This window comes from Lonchura striata, chromosome 4, assembly GCF_050655825.1.
Source record: "Lonchura striata isolate lonStrDom1 chromosome 4, ASM5065582v1, whole genome shotgun sequence".
In the NCBI taxonomy this organism is placed as follows: Eukaryota; Metazoa; Chordata; class Aves; order Passeriformes; family Estrildidae; genus Lonchura; species Lonchura striata.
In genome coordinates, this window is record NC_140706.1 from 2115477 (window position 1) to 2141095 (window position 25619).

At 57.0% G+C, this 25619-nt stretch overlaps 1 protein-coding gene across 6 annotated transcripts in view; it reads right to left on the reverse strand.

Annotated features, from left to right (window-relative positions):
• DCTN1 (dynactin subunit 1) overlaps positions 1-25619 on the reverse strand; it is a 60840-nt gene that overhangs the window by 9304 nt on the left and 25917 nt on the right. For 3 of the 6 annotated variants that reach the window (XR_014954585.1, XM_085577408.1, XM_077782682.2), the window contains exons 5-18: positions 14095-14283; positions 12373-12570; positions 10872-11076; positions 10493-10571; positions 9840-9999; positions 8408-8512; positions 8064-8255; positions 6835-6951; positions 5766-5918; positions 4789-4949; positions 2407-2575; positions 2001-2069; positions 1493-1555; positions 47-196 (exon numbers count right to left, since the gene is read on the reverse strand). Coding sequence is in view for 5 of the 6 variants with exons in the window: in XM_085577408.1 (XP_085433534.1) it covers positions 47-196; positions 1493-1555; positions 2001-2069; positions 2407-2575; positions 4789-4949; positions 5766-5918; positions 6835-6951; positions 8064-8255; positions 8408-8512; positions 9840-9999; positions 10493-10571; positions 10872-11076; positions 12373-12570; positions 14095-14283 (2010 nt within the window). In the remaining variant the exon portion in view is untranslated. Of the gene's footprint in view, positions 1-46; positions 197-1492; positions 1556-2000; positions 2070-2406; positions 2576-4788; positions 4950-5765; positions 5919-6834; positions 6952-8063; positions 8256-8407; positions 8513-9839; positions 10000-10492; positions 10572-10871; positions 11077-12372; positions 12571-14094; positions 14284-16969; positions 16991-21341; positions 21360-25619 lie in introns of all 6 variants that reach the window. The other 3 variants (XM_077782678.2, XM_077782677.2, XM_085577407.1) reach the window with 2 other exon arrangements.

Sequence of the window (25619 nt, forward strand, 5' to 3'; positions counted from 1 at the left end):
CCCAGAGCTGCCAGCCTGTGCCTCAGGGGTGTCCCTGTCCCCTCACCTGCACTCCGAAGCCCAGGGCCGCCGGAATTCCCGGCGCGTCCGTGCCCGGCATGCGGCGCCGGATCTTCTTGCAGAACTGGCGGATGTCGCTGCAGGACGTCTCCAGGTCCTTGAGCAGGATGGCCAGGTCGGCCGCCTCCTGCCCGGCCTGGGGACACAGAGGGACCTCAGAGGGGACACGGGGACATGGGGACCTCAGAGGGACACGGGGACACACAGGGGCACGGGACAGAGGGGCTTAGAGGGACACAGGAACAGAGGGACATGGGGACACAGAGGGACCTCAGAGAGAGGGACCTCAGAGTGACATAGAGAGGGACCTTAGAGGGACACAGGAACAGAGGGACATGGGGACACAGAGGGACCTCAGAGAAAGACCTTAGAGGGACATGGGGACACAGAGGGACTTTAGAGGGACACGGGAACCAAGGGATGTGGGGACACAGAGGGACCTTAGAGAGAGGGACCTTACGGGGACACCGGGAGAGAGAGAGGGACGTTAGAGGGACATGGGACCAAAGGGACATGGGGACACAGAGGGGCCTTAGAGGGACATGGGGACACAGAGGGACTTTAGAGGGACATGGGAACCGAGGGACACAGGGACACAGAGGGACCTTAAAGAGAGAGAGAACCTCAGAGGGAAACAGGGAGAGAGAGAGGGACGTTAGAGGGACATGGGAACAGAGGGACACGGGGACACAAAGGGACCTTAGAGAGAGGGACCTTACGGGGACACAAGGAGAGAGAGGGACTTTGGATGGACACAGGAACAGAGGGACACAAAAGGACCTTAGAGAGGAACCTCAGAGGAACACAGAAAGAGGGACTTTGGAGGGACATGGGACCAAAGGGACATAGGGACACAGAGAGACACAGGGAGAGGGACCTTAGAGGGACACAAGAACCAAGGGACACGGGGACACAAAGGGACCTTAGAGAGAGGGACCTCAGAGGGACACAGAGAGGGACCTTAGAGGGACACAGGAACAGAGGGACACGGGGACACAAAGGGACCTTAGAGAGAGGGACCTCAGAGGGACACAGAGAGGGACCTTAGAGGGACACAGGAACAGAGGGACACGGGGACACAAAGGCACCTCAGAGGGACATGGGGACACAGAAGGACTGTAGACAGAGGGACCTCAGAAGGTCACAGGGAGAGGGAGGGACATGGAGGGACCTCAGAGGGACACAGAGACAGAGGGACAAAGGGACACAGAGGGACCTTAGGCAGAGAGAGCTCTGACAGACACAGGGACAGAGCGGGACCTCGGAGGGACGTGAGAGACAGGGAAGGACCTCAGCCAGAGGGACAAGAAGGGATCTCAGACAGAGGGACATGGGGACAGCAGGAAGGTGGCACGTGCCTAGCCATCCTGGCAGGTGCTACCTGGAGGAAGATCCTACCTGGAGGAAGATCCTACCTGGAGGAAGATCCTACCTGGAGGAAGGCCCGCAGCCGGCACACCTCCACCCCCATGCAGTCCAAGGCACTCTGGGTGAACTGTGGGCACAGGGATCCTCAGCACAGGGACAGGGACAGGGACAGGGACAGGGACAGGGACAGGGACAGGGACAGGGACAGGAGGGGTCCCAGGGCACACTGAGGCTTCAGTCCCAGGAATTCCAGGATGGACCCTGCCACCACCCCAGGATTTTCAGGAGCAGGGAAACAGGCTGAGGCAGTCAGGCTATTTCTGGTCTGTTTTGGTTTTATCCAGGGGGTGCAGGATGCTGGTTCTCCCCTTGGGAAATCTGGGATACAACCCCCACCCTGAGACATGAGGGTCTCCACATTCCCATTCCTGCTCTTCTCGTCCCCATGTCACCATTCCCTGACCCCAGTGCCACCACTGGGGAGTGGCAGCAGGGACATCTCCCCTCCCGCAGGGATCCTGAGGGACACAAAGGTGGAAAAGAGGGATCAGGGAAGGGTTGTCCCCACTCACCTTGATGTGGTCGGCCAGCTGCAGGGTGCAGTCCTCAGCCTGGTCAGCCAGGTGGATGCTGTACAGGTGCTGTGGGAATGCCAGGATCAGCATCCACATGGAAAAAAAATTCAATGTGGGAACACTCAGAAAAACCCCAAATTTTGAGGGTTTGGGCCATTTTTTTTAAACGGAAGTAACAACAGTGCCCCAAAATAGCTGGTGGTGCTTAATTCCACAGCGTGGAAGGAAGGAAGTGAGGTGGCAGAACAGCGTCCCCCAGGGACACAGAGCAGGGGACACAGCCACGGTCAGCTGAGTGACAACAGCCAGAGGAAAGAGCTGCCAAAAGGAGCTCAATCCCAGCTGACCCATGTCCAACAGGTGAGGTGGCACCTGCCCCCAGTGCCACCACGCCCTGCCCCACCTGGTAGTACTTGATGGCTTTGGTGAGCGGCTCCACGTTGACGGTCTCGTCCAGCTGGTCCTTGTGGAGCAGCTCGATCAGGAAGTCCAGGGAGCGCTCGTGGACGCTCATCTCGGGGTACAGGCTCCCCACCTTCTTGTACACCTCCACACTGCAGCGGTTCAGGGCCCTGAGGGCACAGGGACAAGGGGCTGGGGGCATCTCCGGGCAGGACGTGGGAAATCAGAGCCCTGAGGCACTGCTGGCCTGGGGATGGGGACACAGCTGTGACCTGGCTGGTGCTGGAGGTCCTCCCCAGGGAGACAACAGGGGGTTGATGGAGATGTGACCCCTCGCAAGGGAATAAGGGGATCCTGCTGCTTCTTTGTAGCCTGGCTCCTAAAATTCCTTCGTGTGTCACCTCTTGAGAAGGAGAAGGGGAACCCATCCTTCTTTTCTAGCCTGGCTCCCAAAATCCCTTCCCATGTCACCCTTTGAGAGGGACACAGAGAAGGGGACCCTGCTGGTTTTTTCTAGCCTAGGCTCCCAAAATCCCTTCTCATGTCACCCTTTGAGAGGGACACAGAGAAGTCACAGAAAAGGGGACCCTGCTGGTTTTTTCTAGCCTGGCTCCCAAAATCCCTTCTCATGTCACCCTTTGAGAGGGACACAGAGAAGTCACAGAAAAGGGGATCCTGCTGGTTTTTTCTAGCCTAGGCTCCCAAAATTCTTTCATGTGTCATCTCATGGGAAGGACCCACAGAGGTCACAGAGAAGAGGATCTTCATAAGGGAATAAAGGGATTCCACTGCTTTCTTCTAGCCTGGCTCCTAAAATCCCTTCTCATGCCACCTGTTGGGAAGGACCCACAGAGGTCACAGAGAAGGGGATCCTCACAAAGGAATAAAAGGATTTCATTGCTTTTTTTCTAGCCTGGCTCCCAAAATCCCTTCCCATGCCACCCTTTGAGAGGGACACAAAGAAGTCATGGAGAAGGGGATCTCACAAGGAAATAAGGGGATTCTGCTGTTTCCTTGTAGCCTGGCTCCCAAAATTCCTTCATGTGTCACCTCTTGAGAAGGAGAAGGGGAACCCATCCTTCTTTTCTAGCCTGGCTCCCAAAATCCCTTCTCATGTCACCCTTTGAGAGGGACACAGAGAAGGGGACTCTGCTGGTTTTTCCTAGCCTAGGCTCCCAAAATTCCTTCACGTGTCATCTCATGGGAAGGACCCACAGAGGTCACAGAGAAGGGGATCCTCATAAGGGAATAAAAGGGATTCCACTACTTTTTTCTAGTTTGGTTCCCAAAATCCCTTCCCATGCCACCCTTTGAGAGGGACACAAAGAAGTCATGGAGAAGGGGATCTCACAAGGGAATAAGGGGATCCTGCTGTTTCCTTGTAGCCTGGCTCCCAAAATTCCTTCATGTGTCACCTCTTGAGAAGGAGAAGGGGAACCCATCCTTCTTTTCTAGCCTGGCTCCCAAAATCCCTTCCCATGTCACCCTTTGAGAGGGACACAGAGAAGTCACAGAAAAGGGGATCCTGCTGGTTTTTTCTAGCCTAGGCTCCCAAAATTCTTTCATGTGTCATCTCATGGGAAGGACCCACAGAGGTCACAGAGAAGAGGATCTTCATAAGGGAATAAAGGGATTCCACTGCTTTCTTCTAGCCTGGCTCCTAAAATCCCTTCTCATGCCACCTGTTGGGAAGGACCCACAGAGGTCACAGAGAAGGGGATCCTCACAAAGGAATAAAAGGATTTCATTGCTTTTTTTCTAGCCTGGCCCCCAAAATCCCTTCCCATGCCACCCTTTGAGAGGGACACAGAGATGTCACGGAGAAGGGGATCTCACAAGGGAATAAGGGGATTCTGCTGCTTCTTTGTAGCCTGGCTCCTAAAATTCCTTCATGTGTCACCTCTTGAGAAGGAGAAGGGGAACCCATCCTTCTTTTCTAGCCTGGCCCCCAAAATCCCTTCCCATGTCACCCATTGGGAAGGACACACAGAGGTCACAGAGAAGGGGCTCCTGCTGTTTTTTTCTAGCCTGGCTTCCAAAATCCCTTCCCATGTCACCCTTTCAGAGAGACACAGAGAGGTCATGGAGAAAGGGATCCCAGAGTTTTTTCTTAGCCCAGCTCCCAAGATTCCATGTGATCTCTTCAAGGACACAGATCATGAAGAAAGGGAGAAAGAGATCACAGAGCTTTTTTTTTTTTTATTCCCCCCCTAGCCCAGCTCCCAAAATCCCTTCCCACGCCACCCCTTGGGAAAGACACACACGGAGGGAAGGTCACAGAGAAACGTCCCCATGGCAAGGCAATAAAAGCGACCCCAGCAGCCTTTCCCCAGACCCCTGGACGTGCACCCCGGAGGGAGGGCAGGGTGGGGCGGGCACTCACTGCTCGTATTTGTGGAGCGTGGCCTGGAGCAGGCTCAGGGAATAGACGAGGCCGGCGGCGAAGCTGAGCTGCTCCCCGGGAGCTCCGCGCAGCCCCGCCCGCTCCGCGCAGCTCTCGCTCAGCTCGAACCTCTCCTGCGCCTGTTTGCTGATCAGCTCGGCCTGGGAGAGACAGGGAAATCCTTCAGGGCATCCCGTGCTTCCCTGCTGTGGCCCGCTGAGCCGTGGGTGACAGCCCCTGCATCCCCAAAAAGTCACTTGTCCTTGCACTGAACTGAGTCGCCACCCCTGGCTGCGTCTTCCCCTTCCCTTCTCCCAGACCATTTTATGTTGTCCTGATTTTTAAAAGTATTTTCTTTTATAGTTCTTTTGAAAGTTTTAAAGTTCTCATAAAACTTCTGTTTACACATTTCAGAGTCGGAGTTCCCACAGGATTTCACGTATAAATGGAATAGTTTGCATATTTCTCTGGAAGTGGAGAGAAATGATTGATTGATCGTTGGAGAGGTGGTATTTCCATCCTCCAATCCACGATCACCTTTGGAATTCTATAAATACCAGATGTTTGAATAAAACTGGGTCTTTTTCTCTTTTGAAAAGTTTCTCTTTTACCAAGTCTCTGTGTACTCATTTTGTGTCCAATTGTGACAATTTTATAATCGTGGAATCATGGAATTACTTTGGTTGGAAAAGTCCCTTAAGACCATCGAGTCCAACAGCTCCCCAAGCACCACCACTGAGCGTGTCCCCAAGTGCCACAGAGCTGTTAAATCCCCCCAGGCATGGCAACTCCACCCCTGTCCTGGCCTGGACAACCTTTTCCAGAAGGAATTTTCCCAACATCCCACCTGATGGAGTTGATGGCAACTCAAGAACTTTGGGAAGTTCTCCAACAAGCAAACCCTCAAAATCCCCAATTCCCCTGGGGACAGAAGGTGCTGTTTGCCAGCCTGGGGGGTTCTCCCCAGCCCGTCCCACCTTGCAGATGAGGCGTGGGATGAGCAGGAGCACCAGGACGCAGTCGTGGTCGCCGCCGTGCCGCAGGAAGCTGTCGGGCATGAAGGAGGTGAGGAGGGACACGTGGCGGTTGGCCTGCTGCACTTCCATCTGCCGCAGCTCCATCTCGATGGCCTGAGGGACACCCAGCCACCCCTGAGCCTCCCGGGCACAGCCCAGCTCAGGGGCACCCACCCTGGAATTCTGGTCCTTGGAGAATGCCCCAGGGACTGTCTGGGGTCTCCCAGCCCACCCAGTGTCACCTCCTGCCATGGGGAGGGACACCTTCCACCACCCTTGGGCACTTCCAGGGCTGGGGCAGCCAGAGTTTCTCTGAGAAATCCCTTCCAGGGCTTCACCACCCTCAGAGGGAAGAATTTTTCCCCAATATCCCAGCTAAATCTCCACTTTTCCAGTGGGGAGCCATTCCCTGTGTCCTGTCCCTGCTGGCCTTGTCCCCAGTCCCTCTCCAGCTCTCCTGGAGCCCCTCCAGGCACTCTGAGCATTCCCTGGATTTTTCCCTTCTCCAGGGGAACATTCCCAGCTCTCCCAACCTGGCCCCAGAGGGGCTCCAGGCTCTGGAATGGGCTCTGAGCTCTCCCTGGAGCCTTCCTTTCTCCAGATGAACATTCCCAGCCTGACTCCAGAGCAGAAGGGCTCCAAAATCCTGGAATGGTTTGGGTTGGAAGGACCTTAAATCCCATCTCATTCCACCCCTTGCCACGGGCAGGGACACCTCCCACTAGCCCAGGTTGCTCCAAGCCCTGTCCAGCTTGGCTTTGGACACTTCCAGGGACAGCCACAACATTTCCATCCTGATTCCCAAGCAGAAGGGCTCCAAAATCCTGGAATGGTTTGGGTTGGAAGGACCTTAAATCCCATCTCATTCCACCCCTTGCCACGGGCAGGGACACCTTCCACTAGCCCAGGTTGCTCCAAGCCCTGTCCAGCTTGGCTTTGGACACTTCCAGGGACAGCCACAACTCCAGGAATACCCTGGAGCCTGTCCCAGGGCATGGATAAACCCACCCAGGTCTCCTGCTGGCCCTACCTTGGCGTGGGCTTTCGTCTCTGCAAATTTGATCTTGAAGTCGAACATCTCGGGGGGCGGCTGCTGCTGCTTCTCCGCAGATGCTTCCTGCTGGCTCATCAGCTCCCGGTTCACATCCTGGGGAATGGGACACAGGGACACGGGGATCAGGGACCTCCCAGCCCCTGCAAGCCCCTCCTCCTTGGGGGGCTCCTTGTGCAGCACCCAGCGAAGGCAGAGGGGAGGGAGAGGCACCAAGAGTGTTCCAGTCCAGGAATATCCACGGGTTCATTCCCCAGCTCCCTTCCCAGCAGACCTGAGCCCAGGGCTGGGATAGCCCCTACAGGGAAGAATTTTTTCCCAATATCTCATCTCAATCTCCACTTTTCCAATAGGAAGCCATGTGTCCTGTCTCTCCAACCCTTGTCCCAATCCCTCTCCAGCTCTCCTGGAGCCACTTTAAGCCTGTTCCTGCAGAAGGCACTGGGGGGATCCCTATGTGTGGGAATCCAGAGCTTCCCTCTGGCTGCCCTGGCACCCTGGCAGGGGTCAGGAACCCCCCTGGACAGAGCCCCCAGAGACACTGGCTGTGATCTCTGGCCATGGAAAAGAGTTTGCAATCTTACAGGATCAATTACCAGCTCTGAGTGTTTGATATCAGTAATAATTAAGTGTGGCACGGGTGCAAAAGTAAAATTTTAGGATTCTAGATAAGGGGTCCAAAGGGGACAAGATGGAGGAAATTGGGTGTGCCTTGTCCTTTTTCTCCTTCTTCATGCCCTCCATGTCTCACTGTGGTGTTGGCATTTTTCTGTTGGTTCAGGCTGGGGACACGCTGTCCAACGTAGGTGACAGATATTGGCATGTTATTGTAAATCCAGCCCAGGGAGTTTCTGGTATTTAATGTTTGTCACATCCCACTGAGGGCAGAGCCCCACACGCTGCCCTGCAGGACAGAGCTGGGCAGGGCAGCAGAACATGTGAGAGAGAAACAGAATAAACAACCTGGAAACCAGCACAGACCAATTATGGCTTCTTCTTTGGCAATGGGGCAGAAAGACAGAGACTTTCTACAACCTCAGAATCATCAATACCACGGATTCTGACACCAATGGAAGCTCCACGAGGAACCCCTCAGCCCCGAGTTGTGTCCTGTGGTGCCCAGGACATTCCCAAGGGATGCTCCCTCTGGCTCTCCTGGCCACCAGGTGAGCTCCAGGAGGAGCTGGAGGTGTCCCCAGGAGCCTCACCTGCAGGTGAGCCGTGAGCTCGCGGTACTTTTTGATGGTCTGCTGGTAGTCGGCCACGGTCTCCTGCGCGGCCTCCACGCGCTTCTCGGCCTCGCGCACGCGCGCCGTGGCCATGTCCAGCTGCTCCCGCAGCTCCAGCTCCGTCTCCCGGGCGTTCTCCTGCAGCTCGTCGTTCATCTCGTTCATGGCTTCCTGCAGGGAGGTGGCACCGTGGGGACAAAGTCACGCGGCGTGGCGCGGAGGAGGCCTGGCACTCTGGAGAGCTTCCCCAAATCCATCTGGTTCCATCATGGCAGCTGCCCAACCCTCTGGAGCAGCTGTTGTCCCAGGGAATTCTGCCTTACCAGGTCCCCGACGGTCTCCCGCAGCTCCCGGACCTTCTCCTCCAGATCCAGGTTTCTCTCGGTCAGAGTCTCCACCATCTCCTCAGCACCCAGCGCTGCGTCCACCTGCCAGGACACACATCCTGATCCATTCCTGCTCCAGGACACACATCCCAATCCATCCCTGCTCCAGGACACACATCCTGATCCATCCCTGCTCCAGGACACACATCCCAATCCATCCCTGCTCCAGGACACACATCCTGATCCATCCCTGCTCCAGGACACACATCCTGATCCATCCCTGCTCCAGGACACACATCCCAATCCATCCCTGCTCCAGGACACACATCCTGATCCATCCCTGCTCCAGGACACACATCCCAATCCATCCCTGCTCCAGGACACACATCCTGATCCATCCCTGCTCCAGGACACACATCCTGATCCATCCCTAACCAGGACACACATCCCAATCCATCCCTACATCCCGATCCATCCCTGCTCCAAGACAGACATCCTGATCCATCCCTAACCAGGACACACATCCCAATCCATCCCTACATCCCGATCCATCCCTGCTCCAAGACAGACATCCTGATCCATCCCTAACCAGGACACACATCCCAGTCCATCCCTACATCCCAATCCATCCCTAACCAGGACACACATCCCAATCCATCCCTGCTCCAGGACACACATCCCGATCCATCCCTGCTCCAGGACACACGTCCTGATCCATCCATAACCAGGACACACATCCCAGTCCATCCCTACATCCCTATCCATCCCTAACCAGGACACACATCCCAATCCATCCCTACATCGCAATCCATCCCTAACCAGGACACACATCCCGATCCATCCCGGCCAGGACACACATCCTGATCCATCCCAGCTCCAGGACACACATCCCAATCCATCCCTGCCCCAGGACACACATCCCAATCCATCCCTACATCCCAATCCATCCCTGCCCCAGGACACACATCCCAATCCATCCCTACATCCCAATCCATCCCTGCCCCAGGACACACATCCCCATCCATCCCTACATCCCAATCCATCCCTAACCGGGACACACATCCCCATCCATCCCTACATCCCAATCCATTCCTCCTCCAGGACACGCATCCTGATCCATCCCTAACCAGGACACACATCCCAGTCCATCCCTACATCCCAATCCATCCCTAACCAGGACACACATCCCGATCCATCCCTACATCCCGATCCATCGCTGCTCCAGGACTCCTCCACCTCCAGGCAGAGCCCAGCTCTTCCCTGCTGCTGGATCAGGGTTTGGAATTAGGGAATATGGCACCAGGAGTGTTGGTTCCTGCAGCGGGATCACTGCACGTGGCTCTCCAGGAGTCTCAATGCCCCAGATGTCCCCAAACTGCCCCGAATTTCCACAAACAGTCCCAAATATCCCATCCCACTTGTCCCTCACCTGCTCCTTGAGCTCATCCACCGTCTTCTCCGCCTGCTTCACCTCCTCCTGCAGCTTCTCCCGCTGCTGCCGCAGCGACTCCAGCTCCGTGTTCTTCTTCTCCATCTGCTTCTGGAGCTTCACGTGCTCCTGCTTCTCCGAGGCAGACAAATCCCTCATCCTGGGACAGCCACAGGTCCCATCAGGGCCAGCCGAGGAGCACCAGCTCCCTCCCAAAAGCCCCTGCCCGCTCCAGCCAGGATAACGGAGCTCATCCATCCCCATCTGCCCCTCCCTGCAACATTCCCAAAATTCAGCTCATTCACACCAAGGGATGGCTCCCACCTGAACTTCTTGGCTGTGGATTCCCAAATAAAAAGCCCCCAGGCCATGGAAGGTGGGATCATCCAGGGCTGGGCAGAGTCTGGGAGAACAGTGCTGGGATACTGAGCACCACATCCATAGGGAATGAGGCATGGGAATGGCCTGGAGTGTCACTGTCCCCGTCCCCACCGATCCCCTGTGACAAGGGACTCTCCCTTCCCTGTGGATGCTTTAAGAGCTTGGCAAAGATCCCAGAGCTATCAGCAGGAATGACACAGGCTGCTCCAGAGAAAGACTGGAATCACGAGAGGCCTTGGAAGGAATCTGGGGAAGCAGAGGTGGGCTCTCACCTGACCAGAGCTTCCTTGAGCCTGGCATTCTGCTCCTCCAGCTGTTTGACCTGGTAGCTGGATGCTGCTCCATCGGAGCCTGTGGAGGAAGGGAAGAATCAGAATCCCAAAATCCCAAACTGGTTTGGGTGGGGGGAACCTTAAATCCCACCCATTCCCACCTCCTGACATGGGCAGGAACACCTCCCACTATCCAGGTTGCTCCAAGCCCCATCCAACCTGGCTTTGGACACTTCCAGGGATAAAACAGCCACAGCTTCTCTGGAAAAATTCATTCCAGGACCTCAGGACCCTCACAGAGAAGAATTCCTTCCCAATATCCCACCTAACCCCACCCCCTTCCCCATTCTCCAAGGCCAAAGTCCCTCTCCCTTCCCACCTTTCTCCTCGATCTCGTGCTTGAGGATCTCCAGGTCCATGGTGAGGTATTCCACCTTCTCCTTGAGGGAATCCACCTCCTGCTGCAGGGACTCTGCCCGCTCCTCGGCCATCTCCTTGTCCAGCGTGGCCATCTCGATGGCGTCCGCCGTGTCTGCCATCTCCTCCATGTACCTTTCCTTGGCCTCCAGGGCATCCTTGGCTTCCTGTGGGCAAGCACAGCAGGTGAGGGGACCCCACAAGTCTGGAGAGACCCCACAACAGCTCTCAGGAAATTATTTTCCCCTCAAGGATCTCCCAAATCCAATGGATATCATCTGGGATGGGAGGGTGTGGGAATCCAGAGCTTCCCTCTGGCTGCCCTGGGACCCTGGCAGGGGTCAGAACTCCCCTGGACAGAGCCCCCAGAGACACTGGCTGTGATCTCTGGCCATGGAAAAGAGTTTGCAATCTTACAGGATCAATTACCAGCTCTGAGTGTTTGATATGAGTAATAATTAAGTGTGGCACAGGTGCAAAAGTAAAATTTTAGGATTCTAGATTAGGGGTCCAAAGGGGACAAGCTGGAGGAAATTGGGTGTGCCTTGTCCTTTTTCTCCTTCTTCATGCCCTCCATGTCTCACTGTGGTGTTGGCATTTTTCTGTTGGTTCAGGCTGGGGACACGCTGTCCAACGTAGGTGACAGATATTGGCACGTTATTGTAAATGCAGCCCAGGGAGTTTCTGGTATTTAATGTTTGTAACAACCCACTGAGGGCAGAGCCCCACACGCTGCCCTGCAGGACAGAGCTGGGCAGGGCAGCAGAACATGTTAGAGATAAACAGAATAAACAACCTTGGAACCAGCACAGACCAATTATGGCTTCTTCTTTGGCAATGGGGCAGAAAGACAGAGACTTTCTACAACCTCAGAATCATCAATACCACAAATTCCGACAGGAGGGGATGGCCCAGTGCTCCAGAGTGTCCCATTCCCCTCTTCCCTGCCCCACACCCAGAGAGCCTGGCAGGAGAAACATCTGCAGGTGAGGACAAAGGTAAGGAGACAGGGAATACTGGAGCAGACAGATAAATCCCTGGGGAAAGAAACCAGGAATCCACTGTGGAAAAGCAGGGCAGGGAGAAGGAAACACTCCTGGGCTGCCTGGATGGAGTCCTGGGAGCTGCAGGCACAGGTGAGGGGGAAAGGGAAGCACCTGGAACTCCAGGAGAGAGAAAGAGGGAAGAAGGAAGCACCTGGAGATACAAAGAGAAGGGGGAAACATCTGGAGAGAGAAGAGGGAAGCACCTGGGAAGAGAGGGAATAAGGAATTCAAATCCCACCGTGGCTCATTCCCAAATCCCGATGTCGATTCGGAGCAGAGGAAAAGACCTCGAGTGGCACCAGGGGAGGTTCAGTTGGATATTGGGAAAATTTCCTCCCAGAAAGGTTTGTCAGGGCTGGAATTGCTCCTGGAGTCGCCTCTCCGGGCACTGCCCCGTTTCCAGGGACACTCACTCACCCTCTTGGCCTCCTTCAGGCGCTTCTGGAGGTCAGCCTGCTGCTCCTGCATTTTGCTCTTCCATTCCTGCACCTGCTCCAGCTGGATCTTGTACTTCTCCAGCTCCTTGAGCTTCGCCTTGTCCTCATTCCTCTTGATTTTCAGTGTCTCCAGCTTCTCCTCAAGGTCCCTGACCTGAGCACGGAGATTCTCCTCCTCCTACAGCACCGAGCCAAGAATTAGGGGAGGAGCAGGGACATCCTTTGGACAGAGCTTTGGGGATGTTCTGGAAGCCCAAGGAGCTTGGCCTGACTTTTGTCATCGATACTGGGGCAGTTTGAGAAGAGAGGGACTTGGGACAAGGGCCTGGAGTGCCAGGACAAGGGGGAATGGCTTCCCACTGCAAAGGGAGGGATTAGATGGGATATTGGGAAGGAATTCCTGGCTGTGAGGGTGGGGAAGCCCTGGCACAAGCTGCCCACTGATCTCACTGCAGCATCCACATCATTGCCAGGTGATCTCCCCCCAGGGAAAACTGATCCAGGTCCTTTTCCAGCAGCTCAGCTCCCAGGGCAGGGAAAGGCTGATGCCAGCATTCCCAAAGGAAGGGCTGCAGGGACAAAGGGATATCACCCTGGCAGCAGCCACAAGGGCTAAAGCTTCAAATCCCAAAGCTGGGTGACAGCAAGGAACAGGTCTTGGAAAAATCTGGAACCTCCCATGGACTCCTCTTCTGCTGCTTTCCCAGCCTGGACATTCTGAGGTCCCCAAAAGAAGTCCCACTTCTGCACCCAGTTCCAGAAACCAGTTACCAGAGAGCTCTGGGAATGGGGATATGGGTGGGGACAGCCCCTATTCCCACCCTGGGGTGCCTTCTCCAGATCTCCCTTCCACGCACAATCCCAAAGCTTTGTCCTCTCCTGCGATTCCCTCTCTGGCCTTGTGCCCCAAATATCTCCAAAACTCTAATTAACTCATTGGTCAAAGCAGGATGGAAGTGAAGAAAAAGTATTTTAAAGATCAAAAGGGGAATAACTCCGTAATGATTAAAAATCCATGAATTTTTAATCATTACTGCTTCCTTAATCATTACCTCATCACCACCTCTTCCACCACCTCCTCCTCCTCCACCACCTCCTCCTCCACCTCCTCCTCTACCTCCTCCTCCTCCTCCTCCACCTCCACCTCCTCCACCTCCTCCTCCACCTCTTCCACCTCCTCCTCTTCTTCCTCCTCCTCCACGACCTTCTCCACCACCTTCTCCACCTCCTCCTCTAGCTCCTCCTCCACCACCTCCTCCACCACCTCCACCACCTCCTCCTCTTCTTCCTCCTCCTCCACCTCCTCCTCTTCTTCCTCCTCCTCCACCTCCTCCACCACCTCCTCCTCCACCTCCACCACCTCCTCCACCACCTCCTCCTCCACCTCCTCCTCCTCGTCCACCTTCTCCACCTCCACCTCCTTCTCCACCTCCTCGTCCAACTCCTCCACCTCCTCCTCCTCGTCCACCTTCTCCACCTCCACCTCCTTCTCCACCTCCTCGTCCACCTCGTCCACCTCCTCCTCCTTCACCACCTTCTCCTCCACCTCCATGTCCACCTCCTCATCCACCTTCTCCACCTCCACCTCCTCGTCCACCTCCTCCACCACCTCCTCCTCCATCACCTCCACCTCCACCACCTCCTCCTCCTCCTCCCCCTCCCCGTTCAGGGTGCAGTTTTCTCCCCTCCCCTCTGGGCTCACCTTGGTGGGCGAGGGGACGGGGGGTGCCCCCGGGGAGCCGAGGGAGGGCGTGGGGATGACGGGGGCCACCAGCGGGGTCTGGGCGGGCGTGCCGGGCTCGCTGCTGCTCATCTCCCCGCCGGACGCCGAGGCCGAGCCCGAGGGCCCGGCGGTGCCGCCGGACGCCGACGATGTGGGGGTCCGGGTGGGCTGCAAGACACCAGCACGGGTCAGGGGGATATATTGGATCTATCCCAACATCCCAAGGGATGGTGCTCCCACAGCCTCCCGCCGTGACACCTCCGGTGATTCCCACATTCCCATTCCCAGCAGGGGAAACCTGGAGCGTGGGGACTTGTGTCACTGTGGGATCCTCAGGAATTCTGCTCTGGAGGAGCTGGGCTCGCACAGAATCCATGGATAATCCTTCCACGTGTTTCCCAGATGCCTCCCATGCCTGGAAGTGCCCAAGGCCAGGTTGGAGCACTTGGGACAGTGGGAGGTGTCCCTGCCGTGGCACTGGATCATCTCCAAGGTCCCTCCCAACACAAACCATTCCAGGATTCCAGCCCAGCTCCAGAGGGTGAGACTGCAAAACCTCAGAGCCCACCAAGATGAGAACCCAGTTTTAGGAGAGCAACAAGAAAATCAACAAAGAGTGAGTTCCCAGAGTTTAGTAGGGCCTGGTGCTGCTTCATTAGTGCTTATGAGGCTGTTAATTAATCACTGTCTGAGCCCAGGCAGTGGGGAAAGGGGTGAGGGAAGCACCAAAGCACCAGGTGCCCATGGACCTATTTGTGGACCACTCACCTCTGACTGTGTACATTAAATTTCTTGATTTGATTTTATTTCTGGAAATGGGGTTTTTGGTGCCATGAGGGTTCACCAAGTGTGTGGTTTCACCCATGGGTACAGTTGAGAAAGAGAAACATTCACCCTCTGCCCTTATTTCCCCCAAAATGGAAGCAAATCTGAGTCAACCCAACTGCAACAGGTCCAGCACCCCTTGGATAGGCCCAGCCTGCCCTCCTGGGATAATCCCAGTTCTCCCATTCACAGAAAACAGGGAATTTCTGGGTGGCACCAAGCCCCACGCGCTTTCTTCCAGATACAGCTCAAAACAAAGATCTTTGTTGTTCCTGGGGCTTTTGGGGTCACAGATCCCTCACAGAGAGCAGAGTTAGGTGGGATATTGGGAAGGAATTCCAGGCTGTGAGGGTGGGCAGGCCCTGGCACGGGTTGCCCAGAGAAGCTGTGGCTGCCACACCCCTGGAAGCGTCCAAGGCCAGGCTGGATGGGGATTGGAGCCACCAGGGATAGTGGAAAGCATTCCTGGGTGGAGCTGGATGGGCTTTAGGTCCCTTCCAACCCAACCCATGCTGTGATTCCAGGATCCCAACTCCACCTCCCTGTGCAGGAGGTCCCACGGGACATCCCTGCAGAGACATCCACAAGAACCACTCAAATCCAGGGAATGGGATGAGATCCCAGAGCCCTGGGGATGATGGATTCCACCCCTGCCTGGGGCGAGGCGCTGGAAGGGTCTGGTGAGGATGGAGCAGAGTTCTCCATCTCCAAACTCAATTTTTCAGGATTTCTCTCCCACATTTCCTCCCTTCAAGCCACAATTCCCCTTCCCAAGGTGAATGCTGCTGGCTGGAGCAGCTCCTGAGGGCCAGCTGGGCCCTGCCTGACACCTCAGACTCTCTCAAACTCCACTCACATCCCACTGGCACAAGCCAGGACAGTCAGGGAGCAGCAACCCCCACAGCCCCTGGCACAGCCTGGGCACTGCCACACGGGTTTCACGCTGTTCCACGGCCATTCCATCCCGGGGAAAGGTTCCCCAAGGATCTGGAGCTGCTCCAGAGGAGTCCACCACCGCCGTGAGCTCCTCCGGGCTCTGCACAAAGAGGTGGAAGGACAAGGTGGGGTTGGGAACCGATGGGGTGTGTTGGAGCGGGGTTGGCCACCAGCGGGTCAGGTTTGGGTGAGGTTGGCACCCAATGGATTGTGTTTGGGGTTGGTATCAAATGGGTCGTGTCTGTGGTGGGATTGGCACCAAAGGGATCGTATTGGAGTGGGACAAACTTTGCCATGGGACTGGCAAAGAATGGATTGTTTGTGAATGGGGTTGGCACTCAGCGAGTTGTGTTTGATCCCAATGGATCACGTTTGAGTTGGCATCCAGAAGAATGGCCAAGTGGGAGTGGGGTTGGCACCCAATGGATCATGTCTGGATGGTGTTGGCACCCAACAGATGTTTGGGTGGGATTGGGAACCAGTGGATTGTGTTTGAGTGGGGTTGGCACCCAATGGATCGTGTTTGAGTGGCGCTGGCACCCAACTGCCCATGTTTGAGTGGCACTGGCACCCAATGACCTTTGTTTGAGTGGGGCTGGCACCCAATGGATCATGTTCAAGTGGGGCTGGTACCTAATGCACCATGTTTGAGTGGTGTTGGCACCCAATGGATCGTGTTTGGGTGGGGTTGGCACCCAACAGCTCATGTTTGAGTGGGGCTGGCACCCAATGACCTGTGTTTGAGTGGGGCTGGCACCCAACAGTTCATGTTTGAGTGGGGCTGGTACCTAATGTGCCATGTTTAAGATGGTGTTGGCATCCAATACGTTGTGTTTGAATGGGGCTGGCACCCAACTGTCCATGTTTGAGTGGCACTGGCACCCAACGGCCCGTGTTTGAGTGGGGTTGGCACCCAATGGCCCATGTTTGAGTGTCACTGGCACCCAACTGATCCTGTTTGCAGTGCTGTTGACACCCGGTGATCCACGCTTGTGACGGGGCTGACACCCAATGCTTTGGGTGGCGCTGGCACCCACGGGGCCGTCGGTGCCCGGTGCCCCCCGCGCTCGGTGCCCCCTCTGTGGCTGCTCACCTTGGGTCGGCGGGCGGTGCTCTGGAGGACAGCGGGAGCGGAAGCAGAGAGGACAGACAGTCACACAGGGACAGAGGAGCAGAGAACAGCCGGCGGCGGCCGGAGCGGCAGAGCGGGGAAAGGAGACAAAAGACAGCACGGCATCGTTAGTGTGCCCGGCGTCGTTAGCGTGCCCCGTGGCACCGGGTGCGTGCGGCGTCGTTAGCACGGCGGCTCGTTAACCCGCTCCAAGGGCTGCTCTGGGTGGGACCCACAGGCAGAGATCTCACGGGACCCCCTGGCACAGCTCTGGGTGGGACCCCCTGGCACAGCTCTTGTGGGATCCCCTGGCACAGCTCCCGTGGGACCCCTTGGCACAGCTCCCGTGGGACCCCCTGGCACAGCTCCCGTGGGACCCCCTGGCACAGCTCCCGTGGGATCCCCTGGTACAGCTCCCGTGGGATCCCCTGGCACAGCTCCCGTGGGATCCCCTGGTACAGCTCCCGTGGGATCCCCTGGTACAGCTCCCGTGGGATCCCCTGGCACAGCTCTTGTGGGATCCCCTGGCACAGCTCCCGTGGGACCCCTTGGCACAGCTCTCGTGGGATCCCCTGGCACAGCTCCCGTGGGATTCCCTGGCACAGCTCTTGTGGGATCCCCTGGAACAGCTCCCGTGGGACCCCCTGGCACAGCTCTTGTGGGATCCCCTGGCACAGCTCCCGTGGGACCCCTTGGCACAGCTCTCGTGGGACCCCCTGGCACAGCTCCCGTGGGATCCCCTGGCACAGCTCCCATGATTTTGGGGGCAGGACCCCCTCCCACACCCCTCCATGCACATGCAGCAGCTCCCAGCAGCTCAGGGAGGGAAGGCCCAGCCTGGAACAGAGACAAATACAAAATTATTTTGTATTTTTCTCCTTAAAAACAATCCCTAATGGATGGAAAAGGAGGAGTGACCAGGCTGGTCCTGGGGGGCAGTGGGTGGGCATTGGGAACATCTGTCCAGCTTGGAGCACTTCCACCCTTTTCCTCGTTTCTGATTCCATGACCTAATGCCAGCTGGGAATAAACAGGAGCAGAACAGATGGATCATGGTGCTGCCACATGATCCCATGTCCAGGATGGGGACATGAGACACATGGAGACCACCAGGGACCAGCAGCTCCAGCTGATATCCAACACAGCCACGTTCCCTCCCGAGGCTTTGGGACAGCTCAGAGCTCTATTTCAATATATTTCTATATTTTCAATATAAACCTGGATGTGTTTGCACTTCCAAACTTCCCATCACCTCTGGCATTGCTTCAGCTAAATCCTGCTCTGCTCACCTGCAGGCTATTCCCATGTCAATCCCAAGGGAAGACATTTCTGTCTTCCACAACATCTCCTGCACAACCAAATTTGCCAGGAAAACAGAATTGCAGCAGCAAAAGTTCCAGACCCTCAGGTGAAACCCTCAGGATGTTCTTCAGGAGCTGTCCAGCATCTTCCCAAAGTTCAAGCAAGCAACATGGAGCAGCAACAAAAATCTGGGAAACATTTGGGAAAGGTCTTCTTCAGGAATTCCACTGGTGGAGATGTCCCCACTCCCTGCCACACACGTGGGGGGACTCAGGAGTGGGGCAGGGCTGGGGGCTCCCACACCAACCACCAAGTCCTTGGACATAGGGAAATGTCACCCGAGATGACTGAGGGAGACCAAATCCTTCCCTGGGGGACACTGAGCCTTCTCCTGGATGGGGGACACTGATCCCTGTCCCTGGAGACACTGTCCCCCTGTCCCTGGGGGACAGTGAGCCCTGAAATGGGGGACACTGAGCCCTGAACTGGGGGACACTGAGCCTTGTCCTGGGGGACACCGAGGCCTGAACTGAGGGACACTAAGCCTTGTCCTGGGGGACAATGAGCTTTGTCCTGGGGGACACCGAGCCCTGAAATTGGGGACACTGAACCTTGTCCTGGGGGACACCAAGCCCTGAACTGGGGGACACCGAGCCCTGAACTGGGGGACACCAAGCCTTGTCCTGGAGGACACCGAGCCCTGAAATGGGGGACACCAAGCCTTGTCCTGGAGGACACTGAGGCCTGAACTGGGGGACACTGAGGCCTGAACTGGGGGACACCAAGCCTTGTCCTGGAGGACACCGAGCCCTGAACTGGGGGACACTAAGCCTTGTCCTGGGGGACAATGAGCTTTGTCCTGGGGGACACCGAGCCCTGAAATTGGGGACACTGAACCTTGTCCTGGGGGACACCGAGCCTTGTCCTGGCTGTAGGGTGGGGGACACCAACTCAAACCCTAAAACCACATTAAACCCTAAAAACAGGGAGAAGCCTCCTGGTAACCATCCCTAAAGCCGTTTGGAATGACAGGGAATAATCCTGCTTTGTGCATCCTTCGGAGTGCTGGTCCCCTCCATGTGATGACCACTGAAATTTGGAGCTCCAAGCCCCCTGGGATCCATGGCAAAGGGATGTTCTGGGATGCTCCAGCTGCTCTCTCCATCAGGAATGGGGGATGGCTGACTCCCCTCCGTGGTGGCAACATCTGTCCCCAGCCAGTCAAGTCATCCCTGGGCTCTGGAAAACTCAGTGACCAGGATGGGACATGGATTTTCTGGTGTCCAGCACTGGGAACAGAAGCTCCAGCCCCACGTGGACCCTCCTGGATCCGGGCTGCTCCAACCCCTTTGCTGGGGATGTTCCACTGGAGGTTCTGGGCTCTGCTGTGTAATGCTGCTGCATCAATATTTGATGGAATTACAAAACCTCTGCTCCCAGGGGAGCGTTGGGGGCTCCAAACCAGCTCGGCTTCTGGCAGCAGAAACTCTGGAAAAATCCTCCTGGATATCAAAACTGACTGTGGTGGGGTCAGCATTGCCTGCTGAACATGGGGTCCCACGAGTCCCTCCTGATTTGGTCCCGCTCCAGGTGTGGGAATCCCGATGCAGCCTGGATGGATGAGCAGGAATGTGTGAATGTCACCTTCCAGCAGGCAGGACAGGGGAGGCGTCACTGGAGCCTTCTCCTGGGTTAAGTTTCGAGGCTTCAAGCCTGAACTTCACAGACTGTGGCTGCTGCTGTGGAGAATTCCCAGAGTTTCCAGGAGGATTCCAACTGGCAGCAGCTCCTGGGTGGGGTAGGCAGTGCTGGGGGTGATGCTCAGGCATTGATCCAGTGCTGGTCCATGCTGATGCCATGAATTCCCGGGAATTTGCCCCCTGGGAGGCACCTCCCCTCCGCTGGAGCTGTCTCAGCCCCAGGATGAGCCCCTCAGGGCGTGGTTCCCTGGGATACAGCTGGGAATTCTGCATTTTAAACAACCAGCAGCACCCAGCAGGAGCCTGGTCTCACCGGTGTGATCCCATGGGCAAGGAGAGGAGCAACGGGAAAAGCAGGATGGGATCCAGGCGTGGGGCTGAGCACCAGCAGCCCTCACTCCCTGCTCCAATGGGGCACAGGGAAAGCAGCATCCGTGAAACTTTCCACGGGAAGAGGATTAGCAGGGACACGTGACAAGGAGCGTCGGTGTCTGAGCTCAGGGAGGTGCAGGTGTAAATCAGGAGCATTTAATGCCAGGCACAAGCAGGGCTGGCCCAGCTGGGGTCTGTTCCCTGCCATCAGCCAGAAATTCCCAGGATTTCTCTTTAAGCTGAGCAGTGACATCGTGGTTACACTAAAAATAAACATATAGGCCAGTGCCCGCGCTGTCACCTGCGGGAATGGCAGACTGGCAGGGACTCGGGTACTGCCAGCCTCTGGGAATGCCAAAGGCTGGCAGGAAAACCGGGATTATAGGCACACAGCTTCCCCAGGGTGGGCACTGGTGGCGCTGGAAGCAGGGATGGCACCGGCAGCAGGAACAGCACTGACACTCTCAGGCTGTGGGGATGGCACCAGCCGTGGGCACAGGGACAGCAGCAGGGATGGCACCGGCATCCCTGGAGTGGGGATGGCACCAGCCGTGGGCACAGGGACAGCAGCAGGGATGGCACCGGCATCCCTGGAGTGGGGATGGCACCAGCAGCGGGGACAACACAGGCAGAAGGGACAGCACGGACACCCCCAGGCAGAGGGGATGGCATCGGCAGTTGGGGACAGGGATGGCACCGGCAGCGGGGACAGGGATGGCACCGGCAGCGGGGACAGGGCCCCGGCAGAGCCGCAGAGCCGCTGCATTGGCCGGGTGACACGGAGAGGGGACTCCGGGAGCTCGGAAGGCAAAGCCAGCCATGGAACCGACGCTCACCCACCGCCCCCCTCCTCCCCGGGCCCGTCACGCTCCCAATTACAGCCCGGCAGCATCAACGCGGGGAAAACGGGGGGAAAAACCAGCGAGGAGGCGGCTGGCAAGCGGGGATGCGATGCCGGGGGATGCGGGCGCGGACCGTACCTTGCGTGTGGCCGGGGCCTGCCTCATCGTCGCGCAGGGACGGCCGGAGCGGGAGGAGACGGAGCAGCGGGGTCAGTCAGCACGGCCGGACACGCCAAATGGCCGCGGCCACGTCCTGCCCGGGGGCTCGGCGGGGGCTCAGGGGGTCCAGGGCAGCCCCCCGCGGCCGCGGCCGCTCGTCCCCGCTCCGCCGGTGGCTCCAACCACCGCCCCGGCGGCTCATGACATCACCGCGGAGGGGCCGCACCGCCGGGCGCCGCACCGAGCCGCGCGGTGCGCGGATGGGGATGAGGATGGTGTGCGGGTGTGATGCTGCGCTCGGCGAGGGGACGGGGCGGGGGGGGTTCCGAGAGGTTCAGAGCCCACCCCCCGGCTGCCACCCCGCTGCTCCGGGGCTGCGCTCCGTTATCCCCGCGGTGCCCGCGGCCGGACCCGCCCCGCGCCGGCGGCTGCGAGCGGCGGGCGAATGTCCCCCGGGAGCGGACAGACGGACGGAGCGGAGCCCGGATGGACAGATGGACGGCGCCGAGCCCGGAGGGATGGGCAGATGGACAGAGGGATCGTCTTGCCGTGCGGCGCCAGCTCCGCGCCTCCGGCCGACACGGGCAGCCCTGCCCCTGCCCCAAAATCCCTGCCCTAAAAATGCCACTCGGGGTGGTGTCCAGCACGTCCTGAGCCTCGCTGCCCTGCCAGGAGCATTCCCGCGATCCCTGCCCGGCGTTCCCGCTGTGCCCGGACAGGAACTCTGCGGGGAACCCGCAGGATGTCACCGAGCACCATCTCGGAACTCTCCATGAATCCGTGTCCTGCCCCACGGAGCGCTGGAGAGCAGCGCCCTTTACACGCACAGATCTCAAATCCCATCTGGGATGTGATATTATGTTATGTAACGTGAACACAGGCTCATCCAGCTCCCATTCCGACTGTGTCGTTTTCCAAAATTCCCACACTACGAGGGGAGAGGAGCTCAGGGTGCCCCGAGCTCACCTGCACACCCCACGCGCCACACACAGAGGGAATTTTACCTCTGGTTTTTCCAGCCCCTCAGCACAATCCTGCCAGTCTCCTGGAAAAAGCATTTAAAGGCCTCTCTCCTATGTCCAGCTGATCTGTGCTGGCATCTGATTCCTGAAAAACCCCTGGATCAGGGAATACAGCAGCTGTGTGGGAAGTGGCCAAGGCCAGGCTGGATGGAGTTTGGAACAGCCTGGGACAGTGGGAATTGCCCCTGTCCATGGATGGGGTGGGAATGGATGGGATTTAAAATCCTTTCCCACCCAAACCATTCCAGGATTCTGGAGGCAGGCTGGGAGAGCTGGGAATGTGCCCCTGGAAAAGGGAAAATTCCAGGGAATGCTCAGAGTGCCTGGAGAGGCTCCAGGAGAGCTGGAGAGGGACTGGGGACAAGGGACAGAGGGACAGGAGCCAGGGAATGGCTCCCACTGGGAAAGGGGAGCTTGGGCTGGGATCTTGGCAAGGAATTCCTGGCTGGGCTGCAATTCCCAGAGAATCATTGGATACTTGGGAATGTTCAAGGCGAGGTTGGACATTGGGGTTGGATCCACCTGGGATGGTGGGAATTGTCCCTGCCCATGGATGGGGTGGGATGGGAATGGATGGGATTTAAGGTCTTTTCCAAACCCAAACCATTCCAGGATTCTGGAGCCCCTCTGCTCTGGGAGAGCTGGGAACATTCACCTGGAGAAGGGAAAATTCCAAATGCTCAGAGCTCCTAAAGGAGCTCCAAGTGAGCTGGAGAGGGATTTGGAATAAGGGATGGAGGGACAGGAGCCAGGGAATGGCTCCCACTGGGAAAAGGGAGCTTGGGCTGGGATCTTGGCAAGGAATTCCTGGCTGGGATTCATCTGGAATTCCCAGATTTGCTGTGGCTGCCCCTGGATCCCTGGCAGTGCCCAAGGCCAGGCTGGACTTTGGGGTTGGAGCCACCTGGGACAGTGGGAGACGTCCATGGATGGGTTTAAGGTCCCTTCCAACCCAACCCATTCCATGATCTGCTCTCCTGCAGCTCCCTCTGGCTGCAGGCAGGCGCTGGGGGCAGGGGAGCATTCCCAAGGGACATTTTTGGGAGCTGTAATTGCATCTCTTAACAAAGAAACCCCCGAGCTCCACCAGCCTGAGGCACCACAAACCCCTTCAGGAGCCAGAGCTGACACAGAGCCAGCTTTTGGGATCATTCAAATCCATTCCAACGCTCCAGGAAAATCTCCCTCCCATTCCCACCAGCCCTGGCCCAAACCAGAAACCCATTATGAACATTTCCAGATTAAATCCTCCCAGATCCATGGCTTTAAGCCCCTCAATGATCCCAGTGCCATGTCCATCTCTGGAGGAGCCACGTGCAGGCTCACATGGATTTAAGTTTAAGATAATTATGGGTATTAGGGCTGCTCTAATGAACCAGCTCCTCTCCTTGCACACAGCTTCGCTCCCTAAATCCAGAATATATCAACTCTTCCCACACAAAGATCCAACAAACGCAGCAGCAGCAGGGAGAAAATGCAATTTAACCCCAGGGAAATGGTGTCAGGTGCTTTGGGCTGTCCCAAAACTCCTCAGGGATGGGTAAGGGAGGTTTTTTTATCCTAAATCGATGAGAAGGAGCCTGTGGCATCACCACAGACGGGAGAATTCCTGGCTTTTGTGGGGATTGGAGAGGAGAGGAAATGCCAGGGTTAACTGCAGCTCTTTTCCATGAGCACCAGATGCTGCTCAGCTCCTGGCCCCAGAGGGTCACATCAAAATAATCACCACAGACTCCCTTGGGGACACAAAGAGCTGCCACAGGATGTCACCCGGCCCGGGGAACAGCAGGAAAATCAGCCCTGGGTTCATCCTGGCCCTGCCGTGGGACGCGGTTTGGGCAGCTGGGGTGAGGTGGGTGGTTGGAGCTGGTCGGGTTATCCGTTCCTTTAAAGGATTAACGGGGCCTGGGTGGCCCCTCTGCGTTCAGCAGATCAGCTGGGCCAGCTGCTCCTGCAGGGAGAGCGGGATAACACCGGGATAACACCCGGGATAACAACCAGGAAAACACTGGGATAACAACCGGACACTGACCCAGCTGCTCCTGCAGGGAGAGCGGGATAACACCGGGATAACACCCGGGATAACAACCAGGATAACAGTGGGATAACAACCGGACACTGACCCAGCTGCTCCTGCAGGGAGAGCGGGATAACACCGGGATAACACCAGGATAACACCGGGATAACACCGGGATAACACTGGGATAACAACCGGACACTGACCCAGCTGCTCCTGCAGGGAGAGCGGGATAACACCGGGATAACACCCGGGATAACACCGGGATAACACTGGGATAACGCCTGGACACTGACCCAGCTGCTCCTGCAGGGAGACCGGGATAACACCGGGATAACACCGGGATAACACCAGGATAACACCGGGATAACACCCGGGATAACAACCAGGATAACACCAGGATAACACCCTGGACTCTGACCCAGCTGCTCCTGCAGGGAGAGCGGGATAACACCGGGATAACACCGGGATAACACCCGGGATAACACTGGGATAACAACCGGACACTGACCCAGCTGCTCCTGCAGGGAGAGCGGGATAACACCGGGATAACACCAGGATAACAACCAGGATAACACTGGGATAACAACCGGACACTGACCCAGCTGCTCCTGCAGGGAGAGCGGGATAACACCGGGATAACACCTGGGATAACAACCAGGATAACACTGGGATAACAACCGGACACTGACCCAGCTGCTCCTGCAGGGAGAGCGGGATAACACCGGGATAACACCAGGATAACAACCAGGATAACACTGGGATAACACCGGGATAACACTGGGATAACACTGGGATAACACCCAGACTCTGACCCAGCTGCTCCTGCAGGGAGAGCAGGATAACACCAGGATAACACTGGGATAATACCAGGATAACACCTGGACACTGACCCGGCTGCTCCTGCATGGAGACCAGGATAACACCAGGATAATATTGGGATAACACTGCGATAACAACCGGACACTGACCCAGCTGCTCCTGCGGGAGAGCAGGATAACACCGGGATAACACCAGGATAACAACCAGACACTGACCCAGCCAATCCTGCATGGAGACCAGGATAACACTAGGATAACACCCGGGATAACACCAGGGTAACGCCAGGATAACAACCGGAGACTGACCCCAGCCACTCCTACATGGAGACTGGGACAGTACCAAGATAACACCGGGGTAACAACTGGGATAACACCCTGGACTCTGACCCAGCTGCTC